Raw genomic sequence first — 10,694 nt, forward strand, 5'->3', positions numbered from 1 at the left:
GAATAATGGCATCTGAACTTCATCAGCTATGTATAACAAAGCCAATGATGGATGCCTTAAATCACTAATACCCAATGGAGTTAAGTTCTGAACATCGACTTAGCAAAGAATGGGTGAGTGTCGAAGGAAGCCAAAAGATCGAACACTTAAATTATCCAAAGTCCCCTGCGCTGAGCATGCCATTCCCCAGCACACTATTAGGGCACAAGATGATGGGCCACAGACCCACACTTAACCTCAGGCAATCCCTGCCCCTCTTCAGGTCCCTATGTCCTCTCTGTGAAATGAGTGCATTGGAATGGATAAGGAAGAAGAGCCCTTGTTTACATGTTTTGCCCACCAGCTGATTGAAAACTACTGAGAGAGTGGGAACATCACTAATTATGAATTATTGGCAATAAGGATACGAGGCTTACTCCAGGTCTCCCAGCCCGGTACAAACTGCTTGACCCATCACCCCTTCTAATCTTTACATCTCCTTAACGTGCTGATTACTTCTCACGCCAGGACACTGGTGAAGGGAAATGAAGGAACCCAATGACAGCCCCCCAGCCTGGCCCTCAGTGGGTGCTCTGCTGGGTCTGCTGGGTGCGTGAGCGACTCCGAGGCACAAGCCACTGAGGGACAGTCCCAAGCGCCAGGCTACTTGAACAGAGGCCGGCCGCCTCAGATTTAACCCCGGGACCCCTCAAGTGTACTAGCCGTAGTGCTGCCCAGAGACAAGAAAGCACTTGGAGCCCTTGGGACTTGAGTCTTGGGATGGAATTAAACAGGCACTGGCCTCAAGGAAAGAGAGGTCTGGTTGGGAGGGGGTGATTGTAGATTTTAGATCTTCCCCCCAAAGCAACTGTTTTTGCTTCCTGATCCATCCTAATCCTCCCAAATGAACCTTACTGTTCATCATTTTTGTTACCCTCTCTCTGGTTTCCCCAGCCTCATTTTTCACAGTAGTCTGCGTGGCTACGGCATGCTCGATATGCTAATGCAAGGCGGCCCCTCATCTTCCTCAAAAGATGTGAAAACTGACACCTCTCTAAGTATTATAAAATGTTTTAAAACTTGACTTATGTGCGACTCCTCTTATGCAAATGGTACAGATTGCCTCTAGGAACATATATCATTTCTCCATATGGATGGCACGTTTTTCTCTTCTTTAGGATTTTTCTTTTAAGCATACTCAGCTCCCAATTTATGAATGGGTGGCAGTCAAAAATCCAGCCTCTTAGTCTGTTGCTTAAAATTCAAATGTTCTTTCAAGGAGACAATGTTAAGAGTCTCTGTTCTGGGGTTAGTCCTCCAAAAGCCATTTAATACAAAGAGGGCTCACATCCTATAGAAGCATTACATCATGTAAAATGTTTTCCTGGGAAAATATATTAAGGTGGGAACTCAGCCTTGTGTCAGAGGAAAGAGCTCTGGAGATAGGGTCAGGCTGATGTGAGTTCAAACCTCAGCTCTGTCCTGTTTTGTTGTGTGATTCTGGGTAAGCAAGTTAGTGACTTAATCCATAAGATCCTTAGTTTTCAGATGTATAGAACAGATTCATATTCACCCCGTGAGACTTCTGTAAGGATTGAATGATACCACGCTTGGCACGCACGCCATTTCCACCCAATCCACCTGATAACGCCATGTCATCCTTTGAGGTCCCGGCCACAGCTTGCTTCCTGTCAATCCCTGAAAGGGATCAGTGCATTCTGGGCAGATGTTTTTGGAGCACTGGCGTGGTCCTTGCTGCCTGCCACCCGGTTCACTGTTCCTAACTTGCTCCTTCCCATTCTCCAGGGGCATATACAAGGAAGGAGGGGTGGTTTCAACAGGACTGGGGAGAGGGGCGGCAAGAGTGTTTGGGGGCTGAGGAATGATGTCAGGCAGAAGGTGAGGAAGGAAGAGACTTGATATCAAGACTGAGCTTGGGCCTCCTACAGGATCTCTCAAGACAGACTGCATCACACCCTCCTCAGACAGGGGTGTCTGGCTCTCTTAGGCCCCTTTACTGCCTTTCATCGCAACACTCAGCAGGCTGTCCGGGAATTCTCTGCTTAATGGTTGCTTCTCACTAGACTGTGACCTTCCTGAGGGCAGGGACCATGGCTTAGCCCCCGGGGCTCTATGAGCTCATACAGACCCAAGGACTAGACCCTCTGCTTGCCACTTCCTGACCATCACCCACTGTTTCCGGCCAGGGCTTCCTTCTCTAAAAGCCTACTGGAGACTCAAGGAGTAGAACACCGTTTCCTAGCTTCTCTCCCATTCTCCCTTCTCCAAGCCGGCACACAGCCCTTTGCTTGTCTCCGAAGAGTTTGTGCTCTTGGTGAAAGAATAAAAAGATGCTCCTTTGGGTCCTTCTCTTTTTATTTAAGATTCAGCCAGCAAAGGCTGAGTCATCAAGCTTTAGGACTGAAAGATAAAAAATGAAGATCTTTGAAACACAAAGACTGAGGTAAAGTCAAGTATGTTTCTATGGAGCACTCAAGGAGCCTGGTGGAGAACAGAGCCAAAAATCATGGCCTCCATTTTATCAAGAATGTAACTGAGACTGGGAGAAGGTAAGTGGTTTACACAAGTCCTTCAGCTGGTAAGAGCTAGAACTGTCATTAGAATTTATGGGATTGCTTGGCTCGAAAGCCTATATGCTTCTTTCCCCTCCTTAATGAAATCATTTCCCCCCTCAGTTGTTCTCTTAACCAATCTCTACTTAGCATAAAGTTCTCTGCTGACACCCAGGACAGGCTGGATGCCCAAGGCTAGTAAGCAGGTCTCTGGTAGGATGTGGGAGGATGTCTGCTCCTACAGATTGAGATTTATGCTCACCAAGAGTGAGTTGTGTGTTACCAAATGTGTGTCTATGCTGCTGTAATTGGAAATGTAATCAAATATTCTTTGAATTAGGTGAATGCAAAAAGAGAGTTGCTATTTTCATAGAAGGCAAGCCAAAGCTTTGGAACAACTCAATAAAAAGAAGTCCCTTAAAAAAATGGCTCTCAGATTAGGTATGGGTGAGAGACTATCAAGGAATGGGGAAATGGAAAATACAGGACTGTCCTCTATCTGCTTTTAAAAATCCTTAAATTCTTGCTCACCCTTCAAGGAAAGGAATTGGGAGAACCACAGAAGATGGATAAGGAGAGGTGTCTATGCAGGATAATACAGAACAATCAGCAGAAAAAATAAAACAAAAAACAAAAAAGCTGGCCTTGGTTGAACAGACAAGCAAATCAAGGTTAACCTATTTTTAGAATTCTTGGCTGAACAGACATTTTCAATCAGCTGACCCAGTGCAGGGGCCCTGTGTGACCCACAGGTGGGCTTCTTAGCTTGGCTACCCTGTGGAGCATGAGTGTGAGCTGATGGAGAGCAGGGTTCAGAGTATATCTACGTTCTTCCCAGGAAGGAACAGAGGAACCAGCAAATAGGAGGTCTTCCATAACTGTTGAATACAATGGAGGACATAAAGGATGGGAGGAGGAAGAAGAAAGAATGATAAGAAAGAAAATGAGGAACATGCACTTTTACCTGGAATGTGAGGCCCACGTTGGCCTGGAGGGACCTACAGATACGCTGTGTTACTAAACCAGGCCCTCGGGCTCCATGGCAATGTCCAGACCCCAATATGACCCAAAGGGTGGAACTTGGGCCTGCCAGTCTCTCTCCTTCCACCCTGAACCCTTTCCCCACTTTTATACATTGGCCATATTTTAGGGTTCTGTCTAAGATTTTGTTAGATAAGATATTAGTGGGTAAAATGACTTCCAGGTTGTTTTTCAGGTTTATCTAGAAAGATAGGAGTTCACTTGATTTGACTCTGTCTTCCTGGTTTTGCTATTTGAAAGTCCTCTACTTAAACACAGAATGGGCTGCCAAAAAGAGTTCACAAGTTATTCTGTTTGATAGGTTCAAAGCGACAATAATTAAGCAATCACTGAGCAATGTCAAAGTGACGTAGCCACCTGCCACATCAGCATCTCAGCTCTATGTGACTGGTGACTTTGTCAGTTTTGTTTCCCATTGCATCCACAGGGCCCGCAACAGTGCCTGGCATATAGGAACCACTCAGTAAATGCACGAATGCACTGATATGTCTGTGATGGGCAGATGTGACATACTTTCACTTGGACAGTTAGCTAGCTTTGTTGGTGTTTATAAACTGTCTAAGTTGAAAGTTCACAGATGAAATCTCCTCTATTTTATGGTGCCTTGCCTTTTCACATATCATATATCTGTATCGTTTCACTAGTTTTGACTTGTATCATTTTTATTTTCATTCAGTTCTAAGTAGGTCTCAGTTTCAATTATGATTTCTGTTTGGAATCATGAGTAATTTAGAAGTATACTCTCAATTTTAATCAAATATATATTTTAAGATTTTATTTATTTGACACACACACACACACACACACACACAGAGTGCACAAGCAGGGGGCAGTGGGAGAGGGAGAAGCAGGCTCCCCACCAAGCAGGGAGCCTGACGCGAGACTCGATCCCAGGACCCTGGGATCATGCCCTGAGCTGAAGGCAGACACTTAACCAACTGAGCCACCCAGGCGCCCCTTAATCAAATATATTTTTTAAAAGTCTTATTACTGCTTATTTAATTATACTGTGTTCAAAGATATATATTATATCTTTAATATATATATAATATATAATATAAATATATATATTAATAATATGTATATAATTCTTTGAAACATACTGAGACTTACTTTATGGTCCAGAACATGGCTACTTATGATAAATGTCTCATGTGAGCTTGAGAAGGATGTATATTCTCTGTTAGGTACAAGGTTCTTTAATTGCCCAATAAATCAGGATTTTTAACTGTGTAGCTCAAATCTTCCATATTTTTAATCCACTTTCTTATGGATACCTTTTAATAGTTCTGGAAAATTCCCATTCACTATAAAGATGCTTCACTTCCAATTTTCTCTATTATCCCCTTCTGACAGTCTAATTAGACACATCCCAATATCTTAACTTCTCTCAGTTTTTCTCATTTTCCTTGTGTGCTGGGTTTTGGATAATTTCTTCAGCTATCTCTTCTAATTCTCTCTTTAGCTGGGTCTAATTTACTGCTTAATGTATTCATTTAATTTATAATTTCAACAATTATATTTTTCACTTCAAAAAGTACTGTTTGATCTAAACAGGTCTATTTGCCTTTGAGAATCTCTTGTTCCTCCATCCTTTTAATTCTCTTTTATTTCTTACATATAATAAAAAATATTCATGTTTTATATCTGATGAGTCTAATACCTGAAGTCTTTGCGATTTAATTCTACAGTTTCTGCCCTTTCTCATGGTGGCTTATTTCCCCATGTATTTAGGGATTACCAAATGAGAACTCATTTTTCTTGAAACTTCACCTAAAGAATTCATTGAAGTCTTTCTTGTTTTTGAGTATTCTTCTAGATTAGATTTCTGTTTATTTCTGCCAGGTGCCTGGCACATTTTCATGTTTTTTCTATTTCTGTCCCACACATATAAATTTCAGCCCCCCAAATAATATGAGCACAAGCTTGAAATGAGAAATTCTCAGGGGCAACATGTCTCTCTTATTTTACCTAAAGCCAAGGATAAAACATATAACAATGTTTTATTAACATCTCTATCATGTTCTCCTATGGATATTTTTAAACTTGTTATTCACTGAGGATATCGCTTTTCCTGGATCCTGACTTTTGGCAAGCATCTTTTGTCTTTCTTGGGGTTGGGACCCAAATTCCCACTCATAGTCTTTTAATAGAATGGTTATACACATGGTTTGCATGACTTGGATTTAGACCTAATGTCCCAGTGTCACTAAAAACAGCATTCCTTTGTTTGAATTATATAGTAAATTATATAGTTTTTTAGTAAATTATTTTTAGGCCAGGCCTCTAGCTCCTAAGGATCAGCAAATAGCCAGCAAATGTCAGATCCAGTTGCTTTTTCTTATCCTTCTAGATCCATACTTTATCATCGTTTCTGGTCTCTGCTTACTTCATTTACTTTATGGACTGATCGACTATGCTTTCAAATCCTTAAAAAAATTTTCTATCCAGTACTTTTTGGTGTTCTATACAGGGTTGATTTTATTTTCCGCACCTTTAAACTTTTAGTTCATGACAGTCTTGGAAATATTCCTGAGTATATCATATATTTTCCTCATGTCTAAGAAATACACGACATAGCGAAGGAGCTGCATAAAAGTTGATTGAAAGAATGAATGATGGAGGTACTTCTGTTTTAAACACTTTCTAATATTTTGTAATGCAGTAAAACAAAACAAAACAAAAAAAAGTTCGTTCTTTTTAACTATGTGATTTCACTCCTGGAAAGCTGTGAATTTTAGACTGCTCATTACAACACAGTTTATATTTGTGAAAATTTGACAACAACTAAAGTAACAAGAATGGCTCGGTAACAGAAGAATACAAAATTCTATGTGTGTTATGACTATAAATAAGAGGCAACACACATATGTGGACATGGCCAGAAGCTACTTGGAAAAGATGGATTTATTCGGAAAGCAAGGTTTGGGTTCCTTTTTCCTTTTAAAACTTTCAAATGATTGTTATTGCATGGGCTTGTGGGCAACGGCTATACATTTTAAATGACATCAACTCCCTATGGTTGCACGTGTCTACTTCCTGTGTGATACAGCCAGAGAGGGAAACACACTTGCTGTCAGACAGGCCTGGGTTCAAGTCCTTCTTCTGTCACTTTCCAGCTGAGGTCAGTTCCTCACTTCTCCCATTGTAGGTAGGAAATTCTGACACACCCTTTAATTCTGGGCTCAGCCAACAGGATATTAGCAGCAAGGACTCAAGCTTTCCTTGCAAGCACTAAAAATTCTTGTCCCACCTCTGCTTTGCCATGAGTACGAGCCGGACTGGCCTGCTCATGGGACATGGGAAACACCGGAGAAGGGCCAAGATGTCCTAGCCACCAGCCATTGGATCCAAAGCTGACCACAGACACTTGGTCAAGCCAGTGAAAATCAGATGGCCGGCCAGCCCACCTGCAGACTCCTCAGCTAAATAAATGGTTGTTGATTTAAGCCACTGTTAGAATAGCTTGTTCTGCAACATTAACTATGGCAGCAGATAACTTGTACATGCTGTCTTCTTCACTGTGGGGGGGTGGGGCCCAAAGGCTCCCCATCCAGGCCATCAAATGTGGGGTCTCCTGATCGGAGGGGGGGTGGGGCGGCAGCTAGGGACGCAGGCAGTGAAAGGACTCACCCGAGGCGGAACAAAGGAGATAGTTTACTGAATACACGGCAAGGGAGTGGCGGGCAGGACGCAGAACAGAGGCTGTGCTGTCTGCCAGGAGTCAGTGGTGCGGGCTCTAGTTAAGGGGGAAGGTGAGGAGGTACAGGGAGTTCTGGAATTTTCCTTCTTTGGTACCTGTGTCCGGGTGTCAGGAACCCATTGGTCAGCTAGGGCTTACAGATATTTTGAGGTGGGTCACCTAATGGGCCTGCTTGTATTCAGCCAGGGGGGTCACTGTGGGCCCTTCTACCTTCTTCGGGTTTCCCTGGTTCAAGCTGGTTGCTTCTGGGCCCTACCGCTATGTCTGGTACCTAGAGACCGATGACGAAGGCTTTTCTGTCACTGTCACTGCTGCGTGAGGTGGAATGAGACGTCTGGTGCCTCCCCACACTCTCCACCATGGCCACCATGGCACCTGGCAGGCGTGTTCACATTCCTTCCCTCACCTGGGTCTCTCCTCTGGCCGCGAACAACTTGAACATAGGAAGGAAGTTGTTCTATCTATGACACCTGGCACAGGGTAGTCCCTCAATAAATGTTTTTGTTTGAATTAAATGACTGGATTTGGGGAGCTGATATGAACCAAAACAGCCGGCAGCAGGTGGCAAGAAGAATCACCAGGCAAGCTGGTTCTTAGGCAGGGAGGGAGGCCTTATGATTTCCAGAAAGCAAACAAGAGGGGAAAAAAAAACAAAGGAGACAAGCACATTCTTTCTGCTCTTCTACAACCTTATCTCTCTCACCACACTGCACACAAAGCTCAGAACCATTCATCCCCCTGAAGAGCCCTCCCTAGCCGGCCCCCTGTGCCATGGCGGCACATGCCTCTCCCCCTCCGCGGGGCTGCCCCACACCCACCGCAGCCTGGCCTTCCTCTACCTTCAGATCAGACACGTCCCTGTAGCATTGCTCAGAGCGGGTGTGGTCCGACAGCTGCACGTTCCAGAAGCAGGGGAGCTGATGCACGAGGAAGGGGTTCTGTTTGATGACGGCATTGAAAATATCCTGGGAGAGAAAAGCCAGACATGGTCAAAACAGCTGGGTTTCACCTATGATGCCAACTCTCGAGGCACAGAGCTCTTCCTGGGCAAGGGCCTCCCTCGAGCCCCCTGCTTGCGACACAGGCTGGCTTGCACTGCGGGGCATTCCCATCTCCAGAACCAAGCAGTTGTGTTTGGACAGAGATGGGAGAACGTCCCACGCTGACTTGACGCTCATGGGCTCTACTGGTCCCCAGAAGGCGCCATCAGGGAAGCGGATGTGGGAGCAGACAGGGAGTGTCTTTCCCACCTGAGCTGGCAGATGTTAAATGAAGTCACTTTTCTGCCTCTCTTCCCACCTCATCGAGGCGTCATCCATCCCAAGCCTCCAGGAGAGGAAACTGCATGATGACAAGTGGCTCCACTCATTCAGGGGCTGAGACAAATTACAGCGCTGTTTCAGCAGCGCTTCCTGGGGCTTTTGGCGGACTCGATGATGGATGCGCCTTGTTTTCCTGCAGGCCACGGTGCCCACTCGGCCATGCGCACTCCCCACCTCCAAATCCGACTGTGACTTTTCTAGGGAGGCTTCCCTTCTTTCGGGCTTTTCTCCAAGCTTTTGCTGCACCAGGCCATACTTATTAACTAGCTGCTGACAGGTGGTGCCGGGAGGTGAATTATGTGCCTTCACAGGAGGAGATGCCCGGATAAAGTATCCTCCTTGGACACAGACATGCAATTGCTAGCTTTTGGGGACACACTTGAGTCATTGTGACCTGACTTAAAAAATGATGATGGAGGACAATTTTCCCTTCAGGTTTAAAACAGCTACCTGGGTAATTTTTAACTCATTCATTATACCAGATCTCATGTTTGAAAAAAGGAAATTAGTTTCTGGCTGCTTGGGAAATACTGAATAATAACCATGCTTAAAAAAAAAATAGCAAAGTAACCCTATAGAGTTTCTTGCTTCCTCTGTATTAGAAAACTTGGCAAAAACACAATGAATCAGACCACTGAACTTGGAGCAAAAACATATGGGAGTGGGCTTGCTTTTTGGGTGAACAGGAAAGGAGAAAAATGCAGAGGACCCAGAGAAGTCTTGTCTCCATTTCAACACGGCCAGCTATACCACAGGGAGCTCAAAGTCTAAAAGTGTGACCCTGGTAGAGCCAAGGTCAAAGGCTCGGGCACCTGCACTTCCCAGCAAAAAATGAGACATGGGATTTTGATGAATTTATGTTAATGGTTTGGTGGAGTGCATAGACTTTTTCAGATTGCCTGGATTAGAAGCCGGTTATTCCAGCCAGGCGGTTTGTCCCTTCCATTTAAATGCATTTCCCTTGAGGATAAGGTCATGGCACAGGTTCTCAAGAAAAGGTGCTGCTGTAAAAGTGAGAAAAGCAAACTGAAATCCTGTCTGGGAAATAGGCTGTGGTTTTCTGGGGTCACAAGGAGCAGGACCTACGCACCCCATACCCAGATGGAGACAGCGACCTCCCCTTAGCACATCAGATTGTCATTTACTTATCGGTCTGCTTCAATAAACTATGAGCTCTCTGAGGCCAAGGACTGCATCTTTCATTCATCTCTGCAATCCTAGTTCTGAACATCGTCCCTGGCACACAGTGTGTGCAGTGAAAGGCTGCTGAACGCACAGATGAATTCACAACCAAGTTCCACTGTTGTCTCAGACAGGCAAGCCTAAGGCAGATCGATCCCAGAGCACAGTCACACAGTCAGTGGAAAAATCATCCAGACCCATATACTTCCAGGCTTCTTTGAGAAACAGTGCAAGGGTACTCAGGAATAACTACCGTCTTAGCCTGGCTACTCACCTGGTCAGCTAAGGAGGTGGAAAGCATGCCCATCAGCTCCCTCTCTGCAGTCAGCCTCCACATCTGCTCCCATTTCATCTTCCGTAGTTTATCCAGAAGCAGCAGGATCACTCCTGGGTAACAGCAGAGGAGGGAGGAGGGAAAAGCAACAGTGAGACGCAGAGCCAGGCACACACCTGTCCACGGTTTGGAGACAAACACACATGGGTTCCATCCCAGGCTCTGCCAGGGACACATTCTCTCTGAAACGTCCTCATTGTATGGAGAATGTTACAACAGCTTCAAAGGCTGTTGCAAACACTACACGAGATGGGCAAAACAGCCTAGCACTTTCTGGAGATAGGATGGTGGGGATGGTCGCGCAACCACGTGAACGTACTTAATGCTTCTGAACTGTACACTTAAAGATGGTTAAAAGGTTACCCCAAAGATACAAATGTAGGGATCCGAAGGGGTACGTGCACCCCGATGTTTATAGCAGCAATGTCCACAATAGCCAAACTGTGGAAAGAGCCAAGATGTCCTTTGACAGATGAATGGATAAAGAGGATGTGGTATATATATACAATGGAATATTATGCAGCCATCAAAAGGAATGAGATCTTGCCATTTGCAACGAC

The 10,694-nt window shown here is 44.7% G+C and overlaps 1 protein-coding gene across 4 annotated transcripts in view; it reads right to left on the reverse strand.

The window, feature by feature from the left end:
* Positions 1–10,694, reverse strand: part of LARGE1 (LARGE xylosyl- and glucuronyltransferase 1) — a 451,673-nt gene that overhangs the window by 65,831 nt on the left and 375,148 nt on the right. For all 4 annotated transcript variants that reach the window (XM_081822370.1, XM_081822371.1, XM_081822372.1 and 1 more), the window contains exons 8-9: positions 10,075–10,187; positions 8,136–8,261 (exon numbers count right to left, since the gene is read on the reverse strand). In XM_081822370.1, the coding sequence (XP_081678496.1) occupies positions 8,136–8,261; positions 10,075–10,187 (239 nt within the window). The remainder of the gene's footprint in view (positions 1–8,135; positions 8,262–10,074; positions 10,188–10,694) is intronic.

This window comes from Leptonychotes weddellii, chromosome 5 (genome assembly GCF_054177405.1).
Source record: "Leptonychotes weddellii isolate Sample4059 chromosome 5, ASM5417740v2, whole genome shotgun sequence".
NCBI classification, from domain to species: domain Eukaryota; kingdom Metazoa; phylum Chordata; class Mammalia; order Carnivora; family Phocidae; genus Leptonychotes; species Leptonychotes weddellii.